This window comes from Palaemon carinicauda, chromosome 40 (genome assembly GCF_036898095.1).
Source record: "Palaemon carinicauda isolate YSFRI2023 chromosome 40, ASM3689809v2, whole genome shotgun sequence".
In the NCBI taxonomy this organism is placed as follows: Eukaryota; Metazoa; Arthropoda; class Malacostraca; order Decapoda; family Palaemonidae; genus Palaemon; species Palaemon carinicauda.
Genome location: NC_090764.1, coordinates 18,606,718 through 18,634,165, shown reverse-complemented (window position 1 = coordinate 18,634,165; position 27,448 = coordinate 18,606,718). Strand labels below are relative to the sequence as shown.

The 27,448-nt window shown below is 45.8% G+C and overlaps 1 protein-coding gene across 2 annotated transcripts in view; it reads left to right on the top strand.

The window, feature by feature from the left end:
- Nucleotides 1-23,441, top strand: part of LOC137631990 (cyclin N-terminal domain-containing protein 1-like) — a 51,206-nt gene extending 27,765 nt beyond the window's left edge. The window contains exons 3-4 of one of the 2 annotated variants that reach the window (XM_068363978.1): nt 2,844-3,024; nt 23,155-23,441. In XM_068363978.1, the coding sequence (XP_068220079.1) occupies nt 2,844-3,024; nt 23,155-23,380 (407 nt within the window). In that variant the 3' untranslated portion in view covers nt 23,381-23,441. The remainder of the gene's footprint in view (nt 1-2,843; nt 3,025-23,154) is intronic. The other variant, XM_068363977.1, reaches the window with a different exon arrangement.
- The last annotated feature ends 4,007 nt before the right edge of the window (nt 23,442-27,448 follow it).

The following is a 27,448-nucleotide window of genomic DNA, read 5'->3' as shown; positions in this document are numbered from 1 at the left end:
CAGCAGATCCGGAGAAAAATAGGTCCCCTGCGATCAGCTTGCCCACGCGCGATCGCTCGCCTGCGCGTTCTACGCGCCATCGCTCACCCACGCGCCAACGCGCCATCGCTCGCCTGCGCGCCACATTTGCCAACGCGCCATCGCTCGCCTGCGCGCCACATTTGCCAACGCGCCATCGCTCGCCTGCGCGCCATCGCTCGCCTGCGCGCCACATTTGCCAACGCGCCATCGCTCGCCTGCGCGCCACATTTGCCAACGCGCCATCGCTCGCCTGCTCGCCACATTTGCCAACGCGCCATCGATCGCCGACTTGCTATCGCTCGCCCACGCGTCACAGGTCTTCAGGACACTATCGGTCCCCTGGCCCTCAGCGGTCTCCTGAGCGCTCTCGTTCGGCCACACGCCAGCGCGTTCACTCGCCAATGCACTCACTCGCCAGCTCGCCCGCTCGCCCACTCACACACTCGCCTACACGCCCGTTTGCCCGCGCGATCGCCCGCGCGCTCGTTTGTCTGCGCAATTGCGCGCCCGCGCTCGTTTGTCTCCGCGCGATTGTGCGCCCGCGCTCCAACAGCCCCTCGCGCGCGACTCTTTTGTATCACCCTAGCGAGCGTCAGTACGACCCCCGTTCGCGTCGGGTTCCGCAGCTCGCGGCAGCAGCAGGGACGCGTGTCGCCAGGTCGCAATCGGGATCGCCTCCACCTAAGAGCAGGTCTCTTTTGCAGGACAAGGAAGGACCTTCGGAGAGGTCAAGGCAACTTTCTTCACCTTCTTTTTTGCAGGCAGGTCCAGTGGTGTCCACTGCGAAGGATCGCCCGATCCCCTTCCCTCCAGCGGGAATTTCGGACTCTGTGTCCATGTCTCGGCAGTCCTGGTTTGGTCCTCTGATGCGGGCGTTAGTGAAGGCTATGAAGCCGGCACTTGCCGATATAGGACACAAGCCAGCCACGGCCTCGCCCCCGCTGAAGAGAAGGAGAGGAGTGGACTTCGTGGTGAGTTCTCCCAGGGAGAAGTTGGTTCCTAAGAGGTCCGTCAGGAAGGCCCCGTCCCCTTCGCAGTCGTTTTCTCCTTCTCTCGTAGACGAGGCTTTTCCGTTCTCAGGAGAGTCCAGTGAGGCGGCGGTCTCCCCCTCGGCACCAAGGGGGGAGTCACCTCCTTGTGGAGGAGAATCGTCTCGCGCGGAAGGTGCCTACCAGACCTCTTTGCTGGAGTCTTGTATCCCGCCCAGGAGAGAACCCAAGGACTCCAAGACGTTGCCGAGGAACCAGCCAGACCCCGGGAGAACGTCCACGTGTCTCCCCAGGAAGAGCTTCCGGGGACAGGAGACTTAGTTGCCAGTCCACAGGGAGGAGAGCAGCAAGAGTCTGAGCATGCCTTCTGGCAGGTCTTGGGCCTGATGAGACAGCTCAACGGGTTCATGGACCCTGTGATCGCCCCCCGTGAAGGCAAGGACACGGTCCTGGATCAGGTTTATGGAACTCGGAAGCCCCCAAAGGCTAGCGCGGCTCTGCCCTGGTCTCAGGGGCTGAAGAGTGCCAGAACCAGGGCCAACGCTCAGCTCGCAGTACTCGCTTCCTCCAGTCGTTCCTCTGCCGGGAACAAACACCTCCCACCTCCTCGTCTCCAGCAGAGGAGGTATTTTGAGATCACGGGGGAGTCTAGCCTCGCTCTTCCCCTCCAGCATTCGGTAGAAGAGCTTACTAGGGGAGTTCCTCTTGAGAAGCTCTCCGCCCGGCAGGTGACGTTCTTGGCGTCGGAGATCTTAAGCCATGAGACGGTCGCGAAGTGTGCCATGCAGGCCACTTCGTGGCTGGATGTCTGGCTAGGTTCTCTGGGCATCCTATTGCGCTCCGAGGATCTGTCTAAGGAGAGCAATAGGAAGGCCCTGGAGACCTTCCTCCTCTCGGGCACTTACTCCATCGAGTTCCTGGCACATCAGGTTACCAACCTGTGGGCCAACTCGGTGCTGAAGCGTTGTGATGCGGTGACCGAGAAGATCCATCCGAAGGTCCCCGCCGTGGATGTCTGCAGGCTCAAACACGCCTCCCTCCTTGGGGGGAATTTGTTTGAGCCCCAAGACATGGAACGAACCGCTGAGAGGTGGAGATAATTTGTATTTTTCCCAACCATACAAACCTTAGCTATTTACACATATTTGCCTGCCAGCCCTGTCCCCCAAGTCAAGTCCTACCTCTAAGTGAAGTGAAGCAAATCACCGGTGTGTGTGTGTGGGGGGGGGGGAGGGGTAGCAAGCTACCCCTTCCCCTACCCCCGCTAACTAGCGCGGGGGTAGTTAACCCTCGTTAAAATCTATTGGCTCGTCAATTTCAGCTACGCCGAAAGTAAACCCAATGTAAATAGCTAAAGTTTGTATGGTTAGGAAAAATACAAATTTATCTCCGAATTTGTCATTTTTGGGGAAGTCTGTGAGCCAAATTAATAAACAAAAAGTGAACAGTTTACTACTCTATGGAGACCTATGGTAACATTTAACTCACATGCCATCTTACCAGAAGTAGATCCATTTTCTTCAGCTTTTATAGATAGTTTCTCTGATATGTGCATACACAAAGGTTATCTATACAGAATATGTTACAAGTAGTAATTAATTAGTGATATAACAATCCAATTTTTATGTATTTAACAGGAAATTTTCTGTGGGTTTGCATTTTGATAGACATTCCAAGTGTATTGTAGCTCCATATATACTGTAAGTATACAATAATGTGCTAACCGTACCCTGGCTTATATATTGTAAAAATATTTGTAAAGCTGTTAATGAAAACTTATTACTATGCATATAACCATTAGAAGGTTTTAACTGAAGATTGTTTGATTTACAGAGATCATAGTCCGAGAAACTATTAAAAACTTGATGAATGAAAATCAAAAGGAAAAGGACAACATTCACCCTGTGAAGTTTGTTATGAGGCAGGAGGTTGGCTTTGAGCTTATTTGGGAAGCTGTAGAAGAATTTGATCTTCCTATGGACTGCAAATTCATTGCGCTGGATCTTTTCCATAAGTAAGTTATTATTTTTTACTTATGTTATGAAGAGGTTATGAAACTTGTTTTTATGAATAGAACTTACCTGGCAGTTATATATATATTTATAGCTAATATCTCTTAACTTTCGGCAGAATTTTTCAAAACGCAGCAACCGCCTTATGGTGGTTGGGTGGTTAGGTGGTTACACCCGTCACAGGGTGGTACGAGGAATCATTCCCGTTTTCTATTCTTCAGTTCATCTCTGCCGGCCGGATCGCTAACACGTTGGGCCGTCATTAAGAGTTTTTCTTCGCTTTCCCTGTTTTCGCTGTACCAGTCTGCTATTTGGTGAAGTACAGTGATTTCGGGTTTTGGCAATCGTGTTTGTTCCGTAACTGAAATACAAACCACGCTATTTACATAGGGTAATTACTTCAGCGTAGCTGAATGACGAGCCATAAAAATTTCAACGAGGGTAGGGAGGGGAAGCTTGCTACCCCTCCCCCCTCACACACACAGTGAGTGCTTCACTTTGCTTTTGGCTTGGAGAGACGACAGATGTCTCTGCGCTCTCCTTCGTTTTGACTACCATAATCTGGTTTGCTTTTTCTTCCAGTGTGTGTGTGAAGTAGGCCTCTATTTTTCATCATGCGTACGTGCCCTGGACTTCCCGGCCGCCCTTGTGGTACTTTTATGTCGGCCTTGGATACCGATCCTCACTCCTCATGCCCTCATTGTAGGGGTCAACGGTGTGATATTGCGAACGTATGTATTGAGTGTAGGGAGTGGTCTACCTCCCAATGGGAGAGGTTTGCCCGGCGCCGTAAGAAGAAGGCTAAAAGGGATAGTACTCCTTGAGAGGTTTCTTTGAAGAGGGAAAGTTCCAAGGCTTCTTCTTCGGTAGTCCTTTCCTCCTCCGAAGCTCCCACTCGATCGGTCTCTCCCGGGAGGCCGGCGAGTGGTAGCGTAGACAGTGTTTCTGTTCACCGATCCCGGAGTGCGGGAGAGGTAGTTGCCTCCCATAGGGAGGCAGCTGCCCCTCCTCCCCCGGAGGAGGATATTATTGTTGATGAATTGCATTTGAATAATCCTGATATATTGCAGCTTTGGACTTCCTTGGGGCTTCAGGGTTCGCCCTCCAAGGAAGCCCTGTTTGATATGATCAAACTTGGTGCAGCTGTCAAGCAATCGGCAACAACAGCAGGGATAGATCCTCTGTCTGTTGTTGACGTTGTTGTGACGGAGGTATCGAGTGTTTCTAGTCAAACACCCGTGCCTGTTGCTGTTCTTGTGGTAGCTTAAGGCTTAGCTTCCCCCTCCGAACATTCGAGGGCAGAACTTAGTCCTACGGTCTCTCTTGCAAGTGCTTCTCCCCCTTGGGGGAGTTCACTAACAGAGACTCCTCTGCGGAGGCCCTACGAAGGTGAGATTTACGATCCATGTGGGTGTATAAGGCGGAAGGCTTGTCCTCCCCTTCGCCATAGAGGTCTTCCTTCTCCTCACAAGGGAGTTAGGAGGCGCCTCTTCGGCTCGTCTTCCTCTGCGGAGGAGACTCCTCGCTGTTCTCCTGTCCTGATAGCTACCTCCCTAGACCTCTCCAGGGATCGCCGTCGGAGGATGGTCGTCCTTCGGGACTCTGTTACCAGTCACCCTCCAGACATGCTGACCTGCCGTCACCCTTCAAGGATGCTGTGTTGTTCCTGCCATCTAAACCTGTCATTGCGCAGGCACCGGTCCCTTCGGGGCATAAGGGTTTTGATTGCAAAACTGCGCATCAAACCCTTGCATGCCAGGTTAATCCTGCACGCCCTTCTGCTGTTGCTGCTGCGGCTTTTCCTGTTTTAGCACCACTGTGCTCACCTGCGCGCGTGCGCGCTAATGTTCCAGTTACGCGCCAGAGTTCCCCTGTGCGCCCACAACCTGCTGCGCGCCCACGTTCATCTGCTGTTCCTGAGATGGCGCGTCCGCGCCCACCTGCACACGCGCTCACCTGCGCACAAGCACTCAACAGTTCCTGATCGCGCTCCAGACGCCCATCACTCTTATAATACTAAGAGTGCTGCGCGCCCTCGCGCAGTTTCTGCCATAGCGCACATGCGCTCGCCAACACGCCAGAGCACTTCTACAACTCAGCGCGCAGTCCAGGAGGATCTTAAGATAGAGGCCACTCATAGAGACTCCTCTTCAGAGGATCACTTCGGCTAAGGTCAGCTTGCTGATCCACCGGCCCTAAGGGGCGTCATCACGAGTGTCTTTCAAGTCTCTTCTACGAAGTGTCACCTCTCTCGTTCGCGAGAGGGGCCACTCACAGAGACTCCTCTTTGGAGGATTGCTACTGATAAGGTCAGCTTGCTGATCCAACGGCCCTAAGGGGCGTCATCACAAGTGTCTTAAAGTCTCTTCTACAAAGTAGTCGCCTCTCTCGTTCGCAGGAGAGGCCTCTCATTGAGACACCTCCTCGGAGGATCAAGCAGACCTTCCAGTGACCTACCGATCTACCAGCGCACCCTTTTGCTGCAACGTAGTCCTTTGGACTTCGGTCCTGGACTCTAACACGGACCTCTGACGGTCCCATCGGTGGATGCTCGCCCTTCCAAAGAGCACATCCCAGTTCCTAATCGTCCTGCCAGCTGACCTACCGATTTACCATTGCGCTGCAACGAAGGACTTCGGTCCTGGACTCTAAAGCAGACCTGCTTACGGTCCCCATCGGGGGATGTTCGCCCTTTTTTAAAGGCCACATCCCAGTTCCTGATCGTCCTGCCAGCTGACCCTCCTACCTACTAGCGCTACCTTTGTGCTCCCGCTCGCCTATGTTCTTATGCGCGCAAGCGCCGACGATCTTTTTATGAGCGTAAGCGCCGACGATCTTCCGCGCGCGGGTACCGATGGTTTCCCGCGCGCGCTCTTATATACGTGCGCAAGCGCTGACGATCTTCCGCGCGCGGGTACCGATGGTTTCCCGCGCGCGCGCTCTCTTATATACGCACACAAGCGCCGACGATCTTACGCGCGCAAGCGTTGACGATCTTCTGCGCCCGGGGGTACCGATGGTTTCCCCCTCGCGCACCGCTATCTTAGCGCGCGCACGCTCTTATATACGTGCGCAAGCGCCGACGATCTTCTTACGCACGCAAGCGCCGAAAAACTTCCGCGCGCGGGTACCGATGGTTTCCCGCGCGCGCACCGCTTTCTTCGCGCGTGTGCGCACTTATTTACGCGCCCAAGCGCCAACGATCTTCCGGGCGCGGGTACCTAGGGTCTCCCGCACGCACGCCAATAGTCTTGTGCGCGCGCCGATAGCTTTCCGCACGCGTGCGCCGATAGTCTTGTACGCACGCACGCCAACAATCTTGTACGCGCGCGCGCGCCAACGATCTTGTACGCGCGCGCGCGCCAACGATCTTGTACGCGCGCGCACGCCGACGATCTTGTACGCGCGCGCGCGCCGACGATCTTGTACACGCGCGCGCGCCGACGATCTTGTACACGCGCGCGCCGACGATCTTGTACACGCGCGCGCCGACGATCTTGTACACGCGCGCGCCTACGATCTTGTACGCGCGCGCCGACGATCTTGTACACGCGCGCGCCGACGATCTTGTACGCGCGCATCGATGATTTTCCACTCGTGCTAGTGCCAACAAGCGCCAATGCTCTTGCGTGCGCTTCATAGTCTGGCTAGTGCGCACGGCCGACTTTCATCCCCATGCGAGCACCTAGGGTCTCCCGCACGCGCACCAACAGTATTACGCGTGTGCATGCCGACTGTCCTCTGCGCGCGGGGGCCGATGGTATCCTGCACATGCGCCAATAGTCTACCGTGCAACCGCACCGACGGCCTTACGCGCGGATGTGCTCCGACGGCCTTAGCGTGTGCGCGCTCCAATAATCTTGAGTGCAAGCACACAGCCTTCCGTGCGCTCCGACGGTCTTCAACGTGGGGGTGCTGATGGTCTTCCGCACGCACGCGCCAACAATCTCCACGTAGTGCTCTCACGCACGCGCAAATGCTCCCACTCTTGTGCAACCAGTCACACGCTTTGGTGCATTCTAGGGAGAATGCACACACTACACAGTGCCTTACAGCGCGCCAGCGATATTCCTCACTTTCCTGCGCCCTCCTGCGCAGTAACGGTCCCCGGATTTATACGCCAGCTCTTGCCAAAGAGTTAAGGCTTGCAGATCCAATGCAACAGCTCTTGTCTAAGAACCAGCGCTTGCCTGCTCTCCAGGCAGATATTAAGCACCAGCACCATCCTGTGTGCCATCGCTCCAGACTCGCCTACACACTCGCGCAATTGTCAGTAAAAAGGAGTGAAACTTTTTGGACAGGTCACCATTGCCCCATTCCTCCCCGCAAGCACATAAACATTGCCACTGGGAAAAGAGGAATAAGGCTCCACAGAAGGAAATAAAGATCCTGAAGATTCCATCCTACAAGGGAATCGAATCAGGGAATCCTTGGTCCCTGTCTCCTCTAAAGTTTCTTTATTCCTTGACAGACCAGCGGCAGCAAACAGGAAAGCATCAAAAGACTGATCTCTAGTTCACAGTTTACTGATCGCTAGGTCGTCGATCACCAGATTGCCAATTGCTAGCTCAATGCTGATCTGTGACCTCTAGTCCCTCCAATGACTAAAGATCTCCAATTGCTAGCATTTCCAATCATCGATTGCTAGTCATTATCCAGTCATCAGTTTGCTGATCACTAGATCACCGATGGGCAGCTCATCTTTCTTCGATCATTGAACTCAGCTCGCTGATCTCTGACCAGCCCATCTTCAGCTTGCTCATCTCTGACCAAACAAGGGGGATCATAATCAGCTAGCTGATCTCGAACTCACCATTGGCTCACAGACCACCGATTCATGGTCATCGGTTATTTGCCAGCAGTTTGTGACTCGAACTTAATAGTCAACCGCTTCCTGTAGTTCCTAGATCAGAAGTTATACAACATAATTCTCGCTACTGGCTGTTTGTCATCACGCTAAAGTGATCGGTAAATATTCGACAACCCTCATCAACGGCTTGCCAACGGAACTACTTGCGAGCACTCTCCAACTGCACAGTATCCACGATACCCAACGGTTAACCATTGATTAACATTCGCCAGATTAATTTTATTCTAAGGAATAGCATAAATCCCATCAGGGCGCTTGGTAAGGCTAAGCGTGGCCTTCCTTCTAAAGAAATTCTCTCTCAGAGAAGAATCCTTACTCTGGATATGGCTCCTGTTCCTTTACGACACGAGTCAAGACTCCAGCGTCGACAATCTTCCATACAAAAGGATCACCAAGGAGCTGTCCCTTTGGGTCGATGTCCACTCCATGTTGGAGTTCGATCGAGGGTTAAGACCTCAGGTCTTCATTTGCACACTGGACCTTAAGGACACTTACTCCCAGGTCTAAACCATCCATCTAGGAAGGTTGGAAGATTCAGTCTAGACAAACAAGAAACACCAGTTCAAGGCACTGTGCTTCGGTCTTTACATTACACCCATCCTGGTCTCACAGGATCGGCTTCCGTCTCCGCTCTCTCGGGACAACTTACTGACCTTAGCAGGCTCAGTGGCAACCTTGTGTACCAACCGTGTGTCACACGATCGTACATAAATTATTTTGTATATATTATGCTTGTATCTGCACTCTTCCCTCGCACTAAAAGGAACCAGAATAAACATGTCTGTGTGTCGCCTATGCAACATTGTCATTTTCTCGAACATGTTTTTTCCTGTTGCCTTGAGGTTTTGTATATAAAGGAGAGTGTTCTTTAATAAAGTTACTCAGTTGATTGCTTCCTGCCTTTGAGTCATAACCTTTCTCTCGGCCGTCACATTGGTGACCCCGGAAGTCGACTCGCTCCCACCGCCTTCCACCCCCGCCCCCCTCGCCCCACCATCGTTGGTACTATGACGGACTCTACAGAAGTTGGCGCTGCGGCTGTTCCATTGAAACTTTCACCGTTCGCCAGCGGAGAGGCGTTTGCTTGGTTTCAGCGCGCAGAAGTCCAGTTTCGCATCAATGGCGTGACTCGCTCAACCACCAAAGCAGATTATGTTCTCGTGGGGATACCCGAGGACACCTTCCCAGAAATATCCGACTGGCTTTGTGAACAAGGAGACACCCCAATAGCGTATGAGGCCCTCAAAACATACCTTCTGCAGCAGTACTCGCCGTCGCCAGCCGCCTGTATAGCAAAGCTTTTTCAGCTCTCTCAACAACCGTTAGGGGACCAAAGGGCTTCGCTTGCCCTCAGGGAAATGACCAGTATCGCTCGCCTTCATCCTGCCGCAGACAGCTCTCCTCGTGAGGTGAACCTACTTCGTGCCCTTTGGATACGCCGTTTACCCGGACCTATACGCGCTGCCATACCTGATGTCGATAGTTTACCCATAAGGGACTTGATGACCAAAGCCGATGCCCTTATGGACAGCCACTTCAAGACCTCCATCAACGCCTCCACCCCTGACGAAGAGGTTGCCTATTCAACGTCAAACGAAGCTGACATGAATGCCTACCCCGTGACGTGCCGAAGCGGCGACAAAGCCACCCACCACCCACCAATCGCTCGCGCCCCAACAAACGACTTCTACAGCCACTTACTGCCTCCCATCCACCGCAGTTTTGCTACTACCACTTCAGATTCGGGGCAACCGCGAAGAAATGTGCCGAGGATTGTCAGTGGCCAAAAAACGTGTAAGTAGGCCATCGCTCGTGGCGGTGGCCTCCCGTGTTTCTAATCTTTTCTTTTTACATGATGCAGGAACGGGCGTGCGATTTTTGGTAGACACGGGTGCTTGTCGTTCTCTTTTGCCAAGGAAACTCTTCAAGACACGACGTAGTCTGTCTACATCTGCCGACGTCCACTTGGTAGCTGCTAACGGATCTGCGATACCCACCTACGGTTAGGAGAACCTCACATTATCGTTCGGAAACGGTAAATTCAATTGGAAGTTTCTTGTTGCTGACGTCACAATGCCAATCCTCGGTGCGGATTTCCTCTCTCATTTCCATCTTCTGGTCGATGTCGCCCACCGACAATTGGTCAACGCAGACTCGTACTTGTCGACACCTCTTCAACCCGCCCCCTCTAACCTTGCTCTCCACATCAGCGCACCCACGGATGACTACGCACACCTCCTCACGTCGTACCCGGAAGTTTTCCGTCCAGAACTTCGCCAAACGCCCACGGTTCCTGCCAAGCACGGTATTTATCACCATATCAAGACGATGGGACCCCCAGTCTTCGCAAAATTCAGACGTCTGGCACCGGAACGATTGGCAGTCGCCAAACAGACGTTCTCCGAAATGGAGGAAATGGGCCTTTGCCAAAAGGCCTCCAGCCCATGGTCGTCACCCTTACACATCGTTCTGAAGAAAGACTGCTCCCTCCGTCTGTGCGGGAATTACAGGCGCCTGAACATGCAAACAGAACCGGATCACTACCCCCTCCCGAACATTGCCAACGTGACCTCCTACCTGCACAAAGCAAAGGTTTTCTCTACGCTCGATCTCCTGAAGGGGTATTATCAGGTGCCTATGAACCCAGAAGACATCCCCAAGACTGCCATCACCACTCCGTTTGGTACGTATACCTTCAATTACTCCTGTTTTGGCCTTCGTAATGCTGGGGCCATGTTTCAACGTCTCATGGATGGCATCTTAGGGGACCTCCCTTTCTGTGTATGTTATGTGGACGACATACTTGTGTTCTCCTCCTCAAAAGAGGAACACCTCCGTCACCTGCGCATCGTGCTCGACCGCCTGCAACAAAACGGCCTTGTAGTCTGGTACGACAAGTGTACCTTTGGCGCCAACGAAGTGTCGTTCTTAGGGCACCGCATCACTCCTGAAGGAGTCCACCCCCTCCCTGAGAAGGTAGCAGCCGTTCATAACTTCCCCGTGCCCTCGACCGTCAAAGCTCTGCAGGAATTCTTGGGCATGATCAACTATAATTACCGTTTTCTGCCAGCCATTGCCGCCACTCTTGCTCCCCTCTACGCCTCCCTCAAGGGCAAGCCAAAGGACCTGAAGTGGGGTCCCCTTCAAGAAGCAGCCTTCTGCAATGCAAAGAAGGCCCTATCAACTGCAGAGGCTCTCACTTTTCCTATCCCACATGCCCCTCTCCTTCTCTCCACCGATGCCAGCGACGTCGCTATTGGTGCAGTACTCGAGCAGGTGGTCAACGGCTCACCCCGCCCATTGGCCTTCTTCAGCAGAAAACTGTCCAAGGCAGAATCGGGCTATTCTACCTTCGATCGAGAATTGCTGGCAATACACTTGGCTGTCAGTCACTTTCGTCATTTCTTAGAAGGTACTCCCTTCGTCATTCGCACAGACCACATGCCTCTGGTGCACGCCTTTACTCGACAGTCTGATGCCTGGTCCGCCCGGCAACGCCGACATCTCTCCGCCGTGGCTGAATACAATTGTACCCTTCAATACGTCCCTGGGAAAATGAATCCCGTTGCCGATGCCTAGTCAAGAAACACATTGGCTGCCGTTCAACTGGGATTGGATTACAATGCCCTGGCTGAAGCCCAACGACAGGATCCAGAATATCAAGCATGTAGGACATCCTGCACGTCCCTCCGTTGGGAAGACTTCCCCCTTGACGACTCCAACACCCCCCTCCTCTGTGACGTCAGTACTGGCAGACTACGACCTTGGATTCCTGCTCCCATGCGCCGACAGGTGTTTGATTTCATTCACGGCCTTTCACATCCCTCGTGCCGTTCTACTGCACAGCTGCTGAAGGCAAAGTTCATTTGGCACGGCATTTCTAAGGATGCTTAGGATTGGGTCCGCGCCTGTACTTCTTGCCAAACTTCCAAAATACATCGACACACGGATTCAGGAGTGGGCACCTTTCCTCAACCTCAGCGTCGTTTCGCACACATTCACGTCGACGTTGTAGGCCCCCTACCCACATCACAAGGCCATCGTTACCTGTTTACCGTCATCGACCGCTCCACCCGTTAGCCTGAAGCCATGCCCATGGAAACTGCAACGTCCGCCTCATGTACATCTGCCTTAATCTCTGGATGGATTGCAAGATTTGATATCCCTGAGCATATTACTTCTGACAGAGGAACCACTTTCACCTCTCAATTGTGGACATCATTAGCGAATCTCCTGGGCATCACCCTACATCAGACAACGGCCTATAACCCCGCTGCCAATGGAATGGTTGAACGTTTTCATCGCACCCTCAAAGCAGCTTTGATGTCCCGCTGCAATGGTTCCAACTGGTTTACTCGGCTTCCCTGGGTCCTCCTGGGACTAAGGACCACTCCTAAAGATGCCCTCGACGTCTCGGCAGCTGAAATAATGTATGGCGACCGGTTGGTCGTCCCAGCCGAATTTTTTCCTTCTACAACCTCCTCCGATGATCTCCAGCGCATACGTCAAGTCGTGGGAAAAGTTACTCCATGCCGCCAGACTTACAAGCCCCCAGCGAAGCATCACATACTAACAGACTCGCATTCTGCAACACACGTCTTCTTGCGCAACGACACTACCAAGCCACCCCTAACGCCCTCTTACACGGGCCCTTTCCTTGTGATCCGACGCACTCCGAAATCATTCTTACTAAACATTCGTGGCAAAGAAGACTGGGTCTCCATTGATCGTCTAAAACCTGCTTATCTACTGCCAGATGACCCGCCTACAGTTTGCCTCTCTAGAGCAGGGCGCCCTATTTAACATGTACAGTATGTCATTTTTAGGGGGGGAGCCATGTACCAACCGTGTGTCACACGATCGTACATAAATTATTTTGTATACTGTATATTATACTTGTATCTGCGCTCTTCCCTCGCACTAAAAAGAACCAGAATAAACATGTCTGTGTGTCGCCTATGTAACATTTGTCATTTTCTCGAACATGTATTTTCCTGTTTTCTTGAGGCTTTGTATTTAAAGGAGAGTGTTCTTTAATAAAGTTACTCAGTTGATTGCATCCTGCCTTTGAGTGATAACCTTTCTCTCGGCCGTCACACTTACATTAACACTGGAATTTCTGAAGTCTTTTTACCAAAATCCAGTGATCAGGGTAAACCCACGGAATCTTCCCTACTTCCCTCCCAGGAGACTGGTGTATCTAGGAATGATTCTAAACACCAATCTCCACAAGAACCTTCTCGAAACGAGAACAACTTCCATTCCAGGAGACTGGAGTCGGAAAAAGAAGAAAGAAGGGTCCATAGTGCTGCACCACACGACCTCAGCCCTCTGGACAGAGCCCGAAGGTACCTTCACTTAGATCTCTTAAGAGATGAAGGCCAACTTTCTGGTCCTTCAACAGCCTCATCGGTTCCTAATACGCCACTCAGTGAGGTGATGGACGACGCACCTCACACCACATAGAGACTCGCATTGACAAGCAAATAGGATATGCCTTGTAGAATCTTCCCATCTAAAAGTATAAACACTAAGATGGGCCAAAGTCCATTCGGTACCACTTTCAGCCCTCTTCATTCCAGACTGGAAGAACAGGCTCGCCGACAATCTGTGCACAGCATCTCAGATAGGTATACCGAATGGACTTTGGATTGCCATGTAGCCGACAAAGTCCCGACTTTACGAGGTCCTCCTACTAGGGGGTCTGTTCACTATGCCCCTGAACCTCAGGCTACCGTTGCTCACCAGCCCTAGACCCCAAGGCTCTCTGGCAACAACGGTGGGTACAACAATGACGTTTACATCTCATCCCTGTTTTACCCTCTTAACGAGAGAATGCCTTGATGAAGTCATCGGGCTTCAGCACGGCATATCATTCCCGTGCTGAAGGCTTGTGACGGGCAAGAAGGCTCTCGAACTGGGGAATTTCTTTTCCTCAGTTTGACTCTAAATTTCTCTCATTCTTTTTCTATTACTTTTTATTGCTTATTCCTCCTTCATAATTATCAGCCGTCTCCAACCTTGCTGTCAAAACTCTCTTACCCATTTCACTGTCCAGGTTTTTTAGAGGGGACATTGTATCCAGGATCGGTTTTTATTTCAAAATCAATTGTGGGAGCTGTGGTGGTCTTGCAACTGCCCGAAAATGTTTGGACACCTAGGAGTGTCAGTATTCCCATACTGGCACGCGGAACTATCTCGTACGAAAATTTGGCCTTCGGATTCCAGGGGTTGGCGATTTCATAGAGATAGGACTCTCGGCATTCTGTCCGGTTTGCCTGCCACTATGATTAGAGTGGGGATGATTGTATTCTTGAAATGGTCTCAGTCCCATCAAGCAGGTTTGGCATACACTTGAGCCACTCTAATCATAGTGGTACCATCCCTTTGTGGTAGGGTAGGGAGTGGACATTTGGTAAGCAGCTTTCGCAGGTGTCATTGGTGGAGAAATTAATTCTAGGAAAGGCTAACGGTGTCTTCTTTGGAATTTCAGAGTGTTAATTTTTTCTCTCCCTTAAACTATATTTTTTTCCATTGTTTTTTTTTCATTGTTATTATGACCCCTTCCCTCCCCCAAAAAATAATTAATGAGTAAACTTAATGTTCCCCGTACCCCTGGATCAAATGGCGAACCCCAGACACCGTTGACGACTTCTGCTTGTTTTAGTAAGGAAAGCTCTGTTGACAACCTCGGCAATAAAAAGGATTTCTCCAACAATACTCCTCTGAACAGTGTAGTTAAAGACAATTTATCGGCACTAGTGGAAAATAATTCTTGTAATAACAGTAATACTTTACTCTCTGGTTCTGGCTCATTACCAGATCCAACAAAAAATCTGAAAATTCTCCACTTAAAAAACATACCAATTGGTTGTAGCTATGACATAATTCATGAAGCCTTCTGTAGATTTGGGGCAATCAAAGAAATTTTAATGGAGCTTAATGGTAGTAAAGGCTTTTGGGAAGCTTGGGTATCATTTTCAAGTTTTGAGATTGCTTTAGAAGCAAATAAAAAATTTAGAGAGCATAAAGATTGACAATTGTTTGATTTCTGGGGCTCTATGTGATAAAGCACCATGACACCTAGAGGTATATAAACCAGAAGAATGGATGAAAAAGAAATAGAGCATAGACTTCCAGAAGTAAGAACCCCCAAGCCCCCAACATGGATAATTGCATCTGGGAAGATAGATGATTATAACTATTATAAGATTAGTAAATTTATAAAAAAAAAAAAGTTGGTTTAATTAAAAGTAAGGATATTAGCAGATACGGTAAGCAATCTGTTTTGATTAATGCAGAATCAGATACTCAAGCTCACATGCTTTGTGGCATGAAGATTGCAGAAATTGATCCTATTAAGGATATTAAACCACATATGAGCTTCAGCTATGGTAAAGGAGTAATTTTTGATAAAGATCTATATGAATTTTCAGAACCAGAAATTCTGGACATGTGCCCTGCTAATGTTTGGAAAGTAAGTAAGATCCCTCAAACAAGCATGGTAGTTTTAACATTTGAAACCCCTGTTATACCAGATCATATAATTATTGAGAATGAAAGAGTACGTGTTCGAGAATATAAACCTAGGCCTTTACAATGCTTTAATTGTTTCAAGTACAGTCACCCTTCCCTGTACTGCAATAATACGGAGATCTGTATTAACTGTTCTTTGTTAGAACATGGCCAATGCAACAGAGATACAACCTGTGCAAACTGTAAAGATCATCATAAATCAAATGATAAAAGATGTAGAGAATACAAGAAAGAAGAAGCTGCAATCTTGAAAGCAAATGCTGAACATATAAGTGTAGATTATGCAAAGCATTTACTCAATCGGCAACTTGATTTTGCTCGCGCGGTTAAGATGCCACCAAAAGATTATAATCCACTACCCCTTACTACCACAGGGGGACCAGTGGTAGCACCTGGCCCGTCAGGTGCATCTCCCTTAGTGGTAGTAGCCCAGCCATCTGGGTCAAGTGTTCAGCCTATAAAAGCCAGAGCACAAACCTCCAAAGAGGTCAATATGGTTTCCAACACACCAAAAATAATGTCACCGATAGGAGCATCTCCCCTAGAGATAGTAGCCCAGCCTTCTGGGTTAAGTGCTCGAACTGTTGAAGTTCTAGTACAATCCTCCAAGGAAGCCAATGTGGCTTCCACCACCTTAAATGTATTGTCTCAGGCAGAATCTCTACCTGATTTGATGGAGATTGGAAAACAAGATCTTCCAAAGAGGAAAAGGTCCCCATCATCCTCACCTTCATCTAAGTCAGGTAAGTGCCCTACTGCTCATGATCCTAAGGTTGACTTGTATAAAGATCCTAGAAAGAAAGAAAAGAAGAGTGGTGGCCTAGTAAAGCCTTCCATCTCCAGGCCTTACATGGCTTCATCTGAAAAGTCCCAAAAGACAAATGAGACAAAGAAAAATAATAACAAAAGATAATGTCTATCATCCAGTGGAATTGCAGAGGTCTAAGTACTAGTATTGAGCAAATAAAAACTTTAACCAGGGACTCAGACACGAAGGTAATTTGTCTACAGGAAACCAAGATCAGTGACAAACCCTTTAATCCTGGACTCAATTATCATTTTTGTAGATCCCCTCCTTTGCAAGCTGCAAGAGCTCAAGGTGGTACAGGTTTTATTATTCACAAATCTGTAAAATTTGAAACAATCCTACTCAATACACCACTACAGGCATGTGCAGTTAGAACTCAAATCGGGAAAAAAAATTACTTTATGCTCGCTATATATTGAACCATCCTTAGAACTTTTCCTCTTAGATCATGCTGGTAATCCAAGAAGGCTTAGACTTTCTGACCTCCAAGACCTGATCAATCAGCTTCCTGCCCCTTTTATTTTAATGGGTGATTTTAATGCAAAGCATACTTTATGGGGTGGAAATGTGTGCGATAGATGGGGTAATCTTGTTGAAGAATTAATCGACAACAATGATGTAATACTAATGAATGATGGTTCTCTGACTAGGTATGATGTATTCCACAACTCTACATCAGCCATTGATTTGTCAATCTGTTCCTCATCCATTCGATTGGACTACATTTGGTCAGTAAATGAACACCTACATGGCAGTGACCATTGGCCAATAATGTTAAATTATGTCCATAATCTTCCTTCTCAGTGTCCACCAAAATGGAAGATAGATGAGGCAGACTGGGCAGCTTATGAAAACTGTTCACACACCGATAAAGAGTATGATGAATTTACATCTCCAGTGCATGCCTATCAACATCTTGAAAATATTATTGATGATAATGCTAGCAAGTTTATACCTAAAACATGCGGTTTACCTCATCGCTCTGTAGTTCCTTGGTGGAGTAAAGAATGTGCCAACGCAAGAAAAGTGACCCGAACTTGCTTCAGAAGATACTTGAGAACAAACTATGTAGCAGATAGAATAGCGTACCTCAGAGCCTGTGCCAAACAAAAAAGAACTTTTAAAAAAGCAAAGAGAGCATCTTGGAAGAAATATATATCTAATATCAATACCAAAACTCCTTTAAAGGAAATATGGGACAAGATTAGAAAACTTCAAGGTAAATTCGTCCCTAAGCCTCTACCAATATTAAGGGAAAATAATAGATATATATCTGACCCCAAAGATGTAGCAGAGGTTCTTGCTAAGCACTTTGCCCATGTATCAAGTGCTGACAACTATTCCCCAGTATTTCAACAAATTAGAGCATCAACATCTGTTGTTCCTCCTGCTTCTTCAAATACTGAAGCTTTTAACCTGCCTTTTAGTATGGAGGAGATGCAAAATGCTATCTCTAGCTCTTCTTTAACTGCCCCAGGTGAGGATGGCATCCAGTATGAAATGATATCACATCTTCCAGTGGATACCAAGGAATTTTTATTAGAAACCTTTAATGGTCTATGGGCTTCCCATACATCTCCTGATTCCTGGCATACTTCAATTGTAATTCCAGGCCACAAGTCTGGTAAAGACCCAGAACTGCCATCTAGTTATAGACCCATATCCTTGACCAGTTGCATATGCAAACTATTTGAGAGAATGATCAACAACAGACTTGTGTGGTATCTAGAATCAAAAAATCTTTTATCTAACAGGCAGTTTGGTTTTAGGAAGAACCGAAGTACTCTAGACCCTTTGTTGATGTTATCAAGGGAAATTTCAAATGCCTTTTCTAACCAAAACCAGGTGGTGGGTGTCTTTTTTTGACCTCGAAAAGGCATATGACACCACCTGGAGGGGTGGTATTTTAAAGCAATTGGCCTCATGGGGTATAGGAGGACATATGTTCTCTTTTATTGAAGAATTTTTATCAAACCGCTCAATTAAAGTGAGAGTAGGGTCAGAACTATCTTAATCCTACATGCAAGAAGGAGGCGTCCCCCAAGGCAGCGTATTGAGTGTGACCTTGTTTGCTGTTGCTATTAATAGTCTCATGAGTCACATACCTCCTGGCATACAAGGATCACTATTTGTCGATGACTTTGCAATTTATTGTAGTGGATCATCTGCACTACAAGCATGCCAAAATCTTCAAATTGTAATAAATGCTGCTTCCGCATGGGCAAATTCTTGTGGATTCATGTTTTCTCCTCAGAAGACCAAAGCCATTTGCTTTACTCGTACTCGTAAAAGGGAAGAGATCCCCACCCTTTTCTTAAATGATTGCATTTTGCCATATGAGGATAATGTCAAGTTTCTTGGAGTCATTTTCGACTAGAAAATGACATTTGGTCCCCATATAAATGACCTATCTATCAGGGTTAAGAAGTCACTGAACATTCTGAAAGTGGTATCGCATTTTGATTGGGGTGCTGATAGAACAACTTTGCTTAGAATTTATACATCTTTGTGTCTGAGCAAGTTAGACTATGCATGCCAAATATATGGGTCAGCTACAAAGACTTCACTTGGAAAACTTGATATTGTTCTCAATGCTGGGCTTTGCATCTGCACAGGTGCTTACAGAACATCTCCCATTGACAGTCTCTATGTTGATTCTGGCATACCTCCCCTTTCCATTCGCAGAGAGGAGTTGAGTTTGAGGGTTTTAGCTAGGTCCCTTGCTGTGAGAAACTATCCTAACTGTAAATATGTTAGGGCGCCTTTAGATCGGGCTCCTAACAGATCTAGAGTGCCTAAGCCTTTGGAAGTACAGCTGAAAAATGATGCTAGAGAAGTAGGCCTGTTAACAGCACAGATAGCAGAGGTAGGATATCCCAAGTCTCCTCCTTGGTGTAATCCACCTGTTAAAGTATGTTTTACGGCAGGAGGGAAATATACCTTACCTTGTAGGGTAATGAAAAGTGAGTTTTTAAATCGTGCTGCTCAACATCATGGGAAACATGTTTTTACAGATGGCTCCAAATCGGCTGCAGGAGTTGGAAGTGCAGCTATGGTGGGGGATATTGTTATTAGAAGGAAACTTCCATCCTCTTGTTCAATATTTACTGCTGAGCTGTACGCAATAATTCTCGCAGTCCAACATATTTTTAAAAATGGCAACCAAAATAGTTTTTTATACAATTTTTACAGATTCCAATAGTGTTTTACTCTTGTTAAAACAAATTATGCCAGGCCATCATCTAGTACAAGAGGTGCAGGACTGGTTAGTACTTCTGCAGTCTAGGAAGAGTATCAGTGTTCACTTCTGTTGGGTCCCTGCCCATGTTTGGGTGGATGGAAATGAACAAGTAGATAAGGCAGCAAAGGAAGGTTCAGGGCTAAGTAATCCATCCCCCTTGAGTATTCCTTACAAAGATCTTGAAAGTGAGATTCATCTTTACTGTAAAAATAAGTGGCAAGCTCGATGGTCTGAACTGACCACCAATACAAAATTGAAACAAATCCACCCATTGGTGGATAAATGGTCATCTTGTAATTCTACAAGTAGGAGGGATACCATTATTTTAACTAGGCTGCGTATTGGCCATACACATGCAACGCACAATTATTTAATGAAGAGTGGGGAAGGGAGACAGGCCCCTCTTTGTAATACCTGTCAAGTGACAATGGATGTTAAACATATTTTAGTCGATTGTCCTGTTTTTAATCTTCAGAGGAGGACACATTTATTCCAGGACAAACCTTTAAGAGATATACTGGGGGAAAACTGTAATACCCTGAACTTGAGAAAATTTATACAAAGTATTGGGTTATATTACGAGCTATAATTTATTAATTTATTTTTTTATTTTACCCTTTTAATCCCTATTTATTTCACATCTAGTTTTATTGTATGAAAGTGTTGCGATTTGTATTAAAGGTTAAAATGATACTAAATGGTGTGAGTATACAGATATGATTGAATGATTTTCGTTATATAGCGCTGAATGGCCTTTGATGCCCCAGTGCTTGGCTTAATGCTTAAATCCTATATTCAATTCAATTCATCCCTGTTTTATCTGGAGAAGGGCACTAAACATGTCAGGATGCCTGAAAACTTTAAATCAATCAATCAATCAATCTCTAGGACTCTCTTAGCTCCGCTATGGCATTATGCAGAAAGGTCTCTAAACCTTTTGCAGCTCCTGATAGAGCCTCCAAGAGAACCCTCTCCGCATATCAGACAACCCACTTCGACACCTACCACAAGCTATAGCTTTGCTATGAGTGTACGCCTGAAGACTACCCAATACCTCTTTGCGATGAGGTTGTCTAGATACCTGAGGAGTTCCTCAGCATCAGTCTACCAGGCAGTATCACGTCTTGTGGGGTGGGCGTCATGGGAAAATGTCTCTTCTCTCGATACCTCGATTCCAGCAATAGCGGAATCCTCAAGTATATGCAAGAGGAAAAGATCCAATATTTAGTTTCGACAGGTAAAGATGATCACTCAGCCTTGATCTTTCACCTTCATACTGAAAGAAAGGGACCCCCTTTCATCGATAGACTTTTCCTAACTCATACGGACTTACTACTTGCCTTTCCCCAGTCGGAATTGAGACCTTCCTCTCAGAACATAGTTCAATCTCCGATCCCTAAAGGGACTTCCTTGCGTTCCACTTCACCAGGCAACAAATTTCCTCCTGATTTAAGAACACAATGTTCCTACACACTCGGACTGTAACCATACGAGTTAAGGAACTTCATGGTCTCTCTTTCGACATCGCCCATTATTGAGAAGGGCGAAAGACAAGGTTCAGTTCGACCCTGAGTATGTCACCAGACACAGTCTCCAGAGGTGACGGATCCTACACAAGTCTCAACTAGGTAACGGTCGATCCAGATCATACATTACTGTACCCAGGGTAAGGTATAAGGCTTTACCTAAAGGAAACGGCAACAGCCTGCCGGGGTCCCCCCTCTTGTCAGCACCGACAGAGACTAGAGGAGGATCGCTGAAACATCATCTCGACATGACTCACAGTGTCAGGGGCATAACTATGCCCCTGGTCCTTCTTAGCAGATTACTCTGTGATGCAGGTTTTACAAGAAAGGATGTGAATGCTCCAGGTGACTTTCACAACCTTCTCCTGCCAGACGTAACCCACAGGAACTCGATACGATCTCTATCGGTCCAGTGGTGGCTGTACAACAGCTGGTTGTATACCTCAAGCTCCTTATTGGACAAGTAGCAGAAGGTTGAGGGCACTGTTACCCGGTTTTAGTCAGCGTGAATGAAAAGATTTGACTGGCTCTTATTCTTTTCTTCATCCTACCTTCTCGTGGGGAAAGCAGCATCCTGGGTTCTCTGCATAGCTGACCTCAAACCACTGTGGGTAAATCATGCTTCCTTGTGTTCCTAGTATTAAGACTAATACTGTTACGTCCCCATACCCTGACGAGGTTGTATTGAGAAAGTCCTAGGCTACAAGTTTCCATCTAAAGAACTTCAGAACAACTTCCTAGGACGAGTCACACTTCTACATACCTTCACACACAGCTTGCGTAGGCCGTAGTCCTTGCGAAGCAAGGTTCTAGCGAGGTGCAGGGACTCCTTATTTCTTGGTTGCTTACACACTCAAATAACGAGCCCCCGGGCAAAGCTAAAAAGCCAGACTGGCAGGGACAGCCACCCTTCCTAATGGGTGAGTCACCCCTATTAAATAGCGTGGTTTGTATTCCAGTTACGAAACAAATGACAAATTCGTAGATAATTTGTATTTTTCTTAACTATACAAACCTTAGCTATTTAATCAAACTTGCCCGCCAGCCCTATCCCCCTTGAAGTCCTACCTCCAAGCAAAGTGAGCTCAAGCACAGGTGTGTGTGAGGGGGGGGTAGCAAGCTACCCTCCCCTACCCCCGCTAACTAGCGGTGTGGGTAGTAAACCCTCGTTAAATTTTAATGGCTCATCATTTCAGCTGCGCCGAAAGTAATACCCCTATTAAATAGCTAAGGTTTGTATAGTTAGGAAAAATACAAATTATCTATGAATTTGTCATTTTCTACCAACCAGGTATTCTTTCAGGTATTCAAAAGCTTGATCTTCAGTTGACACATGAATATCTGCTTATGGGCCAATACCACCCATATTGCGCCGACTGTTTGGTACCCTTGACATTGAGGCATTTGTTGACCGAATGCCCCTCTTATAATAGTGGAAGAGAAATGTATATCTGTTTGAGGTTCGGGGTGAGAATGGCAGGTTCAACCTTGTCATGATGTGTCCTACCATGCTAGTGCTATTTTTAGCTTTATTTCAGAAGCAGGTCATCTGAAAGCTATTTAACTTTTAAAATTACATCTGTGCTCTTATGGTTAATTGAATATTCTTTTATTCTTTATTTATAGAAAATATCGGCATCAATGACCTTAGATGTCAGGATGCCAGAAAACCTCAAATCAATCATTTGTCCTTTCAGCTTCGCCAAACGTATACCCCTATAAATATCTAAAGGTTTGTATCATTCGGAAAAAGACAAATTATTTCAAAATTTGTCAGATTTACACTCTTGTATATAAAGACATAAAACTTTTAAGTGACTTATATTTTTCCTTGACATACAAACTAGTCTTATATCTAGGGTCCCATTTAAACCACCCTGCATAGTCCATGTTGCTGATGGAAAACTAATCAGTAATTGATAGACAGATAGGCTGTACCCCAACACACTATTTTGACACCATTTAAGTATGTTTTTACCAAACTTCATGACTTGTTCCAGTTCATTTTGAAAATATTCTTTCTGGTTTGTAACTTCTAGGAAAATGGAAAATTCTTGAACGTTGTTTATACTTTTGGAGAAAGTTATGTTCTACACATCATTCAAGAACTTTATTTTAAATTTATCCTTTTTTTTTTATTATTATTTACAGATTTGCTTTGAAGCAGTTGGATAGTCTAGTGGGGTATGTTTCCCAGACAAATAACAATTCTAAGACTAAGGGAAAATTGATCAAAGAATTGGAGAAGCGGCTTAAATCTCAGTCTCCTCTCAGGGTCCTTACATGTGTCATGATAGCCTCTAAACTTACCAGCCATAAAAAGGTACATTTTGGAATACAATATACTCCTTTTGGGGGTGGATTTTGTTTATTGTAATTTACTTTTAGCATTCCGATCTTGAGCCTGTCTTTGTACAGTACAGGTGTTCATTAGAGGTCTTATCCAAATGATTGCTGAACTCTATGGTATTCCATCATTAAACCTTATTTCTGCGTCATCGCAAAGGTGTTTGTGAAATGTCCTTATATTCAACTTCATGATATACAGTTTGTATTTACACTAATACAAAGCTTTGTCCTTTGATAGGAATATGCTTTCAGCAAATCTGGATACTGATGTTAAAATTTAACGAAGCGGTAGTAGTTAGCTGGAGGGGGAGGATTAGCCCCGCCCATCTAACAGACCGCGGAGCTTCCTCTTTGATTTCAGCTTCCGGATAGTACAGATGTACTTCTAGCATCCTTAGATTCAGTAGACCCTGAATATGTACAGGCTATTTGGAAATTTCCAACCCTTAACCCCCAGGGGTTATTTTTTTTTCAAGCACTTTTCGCACTATATTATTTTTAAATTGCTCTAACAGCCACAATTTTCATCGTAGAGATGTCAGGTTGGTCTCATTCTCTTGAAAAATGCCTGAAGTTTCTAAAAAAATTATCAAAAATATGCAAAAAAAAGAAATTAAATAGCAGTTTTTTTCAAGAACGTACCGGTACGTCCATGGGGGTAAAGGGATGAGTTTTATGAAACGTACCAGTACGTCCTTTGGTGGTAAAAGGGTTATGTGGAAAGTCCTCAACTTACAAACTTGATATGTTCCAAGAAGCTGTTTTTATAAGTTTAAGTTCGGTAAATTTGGTCCTAGGGTAGGTTTCACCTAACTCATATGCCTATGGTTTTCAGCAGCAAAAGTCAATAGATAGTCCTGTTTCATATTGCAAAGTCTGTCTTGCTTACTGCATTAAATTATATATTTCATTTTACAGTATTTCATTATGAAGTTTTGATACAATATCTAAGATGAGGACCTCCTGTTTCACTAACTTTGTGCTGTGTTCATTGCTACACTGGCCAGGAGAAGAGAGGGCAATATTTCTATGGTTTTTACTTGTATTTTATTCCCTGTTCTAGCCTTTCACATGAAAGTTCTTGGAGAACACACAGCACATTAACCCCCAAAAATACATCATAAGTCTTAGTATAATACATTTGTTCCTTATTTCATCAACTGTATGGTATGTGTATTCTTTTCTTGAAGTTCGGTATTCTTTTGGGAAGTGGTCAAATATTGAATAGTTGGAGTTGGGTATGAGCCCACAAGACACAGCATTATTCATCTTGAAGGTGTTTTTCAAATGGTCAAATTGCTTTTTTGGCAGATAAATCTGCTCTGTCCTGTGTTTTATTCAAGTTAACATATATTTACATATAGTCTTTATTTAAATATTAAAACTACCCAAAGAATGACTCTATGCTGCAGTCTAACACAAAATCTGACACCGTCAAATTCTTGACCTTTTTACCCTTACTAGATTCGGACTTCAAAATATGAAAATTTTTCAAGAAATTCTAATATATCTTCTATAATTTTAGTCAGAGAGCGAAAAAATGCCATGACCAAATGTATACCCATAAAGCATCTCTATGCTGCAGTCTAACACAAAATCTGACACTTTCAAATTCTTGACCTTTATTCTGACCCCGGCCCTTACTAGATTCGGACTCGAAAATATAGACATTTTTCAAGAAAATATATATCTTCTATAATTCTAGTTGGAGGGCGAAAAAATGCGATGACCACATTTATACCTTTAAAACGAGTCTATGCTGCAGTCTAACACAAAATCTGACACCGAAAATTTTGGGACATTTTCTCTGACCCCGGCCCTTACTCGATTCGGACCCCAAAAATAGGGCCTTTTTTCAATAAAATCTCATATATCTTCTATAATTTTAGTCGGAGAGTGAAAATATGCGATGACCACATTTATATCCATAAAACAACTCTATGCTGCAGTCTAACACAAAATCTGACTGTCAAATTCTTGACATTTTTTTCTGACCCCGGCCCTTACTATATTCGGACTAAAAAATATGGAAATTTTTTAAGAAAATCTCATATCTTCTATATTCTAGCGAAAAAATGCGATGACCCCAGATATACCCATAAATCGACTCTTATGCTGCAGTCTATTACAAAATCTGACACTGTCAAATTCTTGACCTTTTTTCTGACCCCAGCCCGTACTAGATTTGGACTAAAAAGTATGGACATTTTTGAAGAAAATCTCATATATCTTCTATAATTCTTGTCCGAGAGCGAAAAAAATGGCCTTTTTTCAATAAAATCTTATATATCTTCTGTAATTTTAGTCGGAGAGCGAAAATATGCGATGACCACATTTATACCCATAAAACGACTCTATGCTGCAGTCTAACACAAAATCTGACACCGAAAATTTTGGGACATTTTCTCTGACCCCGGCCCTTAGTCGATTCGGACCCCAAAAATAGGGCCTTTTTTCAATAAAATCTCATATATCTTCAATAATTTTAGTCGGAGAACGAAAATATGCGATGACCACATTTATACCCATAAAACGACTCTATGCTGCAGTCTAACACAAAATCTGACACCGAAAATTTTGGGACATTTCCTCTGACCCCGGCCCTTACTCGATTCAGACCCCAAAAATAGGGCCTTTTTTCAATAAAATCTCATATATCTTCTATAATTTTAGTAGAAGAGCGAAAATATGCGATGACCACATACCCATAAAACGACTCTATGCTGCAGTCTAACACATAAAATCTGACACCGAAAATTTTGGGACATTTTCTCTGACCCCGCCCTTACTCGATTCGGACCCCCAAAATAGGGGCTTTTTTCAATAAAATCTCATATATCTTCTATAACTTTAGTCTGAGAGCGAAAATATGCGATGACCACATTTATACCCATAAAACGACGCTATGCTGCAGTCTAACAAAAAATCTGACACCGAAAATTTTGGGACATTTTCTCTGACCCCGTCCCTTACTCGATTCGGACCCCAAAAATAGGGCCTTTTTTTCAATAAAATCTCATATATCTTGTATAATTTTAGTCGGAGAGCGAAAATATGCGATGACCACATTTATACCCCTAAAACGACTCTATGCTGCAGTCTAACACAAAATCTGACACCGTAAATTTTGGGACATTTTCTCTGACCCCGGCCCTTGCTCGATTCGGACCCCCAAAATAGGGCCTTTTTCCAATAAAATCTCATATCTTCAATAATTATAGTCGGAGCGCAAAAATATGCGATGACCACATTTATACCCATAAAACGACTATGCTGCAGTCTAACAGAAAATCTGACACCGAAAATTTTGGGACATTTTCTCTGACCCCGGCCCTTACTCGATTCGGACCCATAAAATAGGGCCTTTTTTCAATAAAATCTCATTTATCTTCTAAAATTTTAGTCGGAGAGCGAAAATATGCGATGACCACATTTATACTCATAAAAAAACTCTATGCTGCAGTCTAACACAAAATCTGACACCGAAAATTTTGGGACATTTTCTCTGACCCCGGCCCTTACACGATTCGGACCCCAAAAATAGTGTCTTTTCAATAAAATCTCATATATCTTCTATAATTTTAGTCGGAGAGCGAAAATATGCGATGACCACATTTATACCCATAAAACGACTAAGCTGCAGTCTAACACAAAATCTGACACCGAAAATTTTGGGACATTTTCTCTGACCCCGGCCCTTACTCGATTCGGACCCCAAAAATACGGCCTTTTTTTCAAAAAAATCTCATATATCTTCTATAATTTTAGTCGGAGAGCGAAAATATGCGATGACCACACTTATACCCATAAAACGACTCTATGTTGCAGTCTAACACAACATCTGACACCGAAAATTTTGGGACATTTTCTCTGACCCCGGCCCTTACTCGATTCGGACCCCAAAAATAGGGCCTTTTTTCAATAAAATCTCATATATCTTCTATAATTTTAGTTGGAGAGCGAAAATATGCGATGACCACATTTATACCCATAAAACGACTCTATACTGCAGTCTAACACAAAATCTGACACCAAAAATTTCGGGACATTTTCTCTGACCCCGGCCCTTACTCGATTCGGACCCCAAAAATAGGGC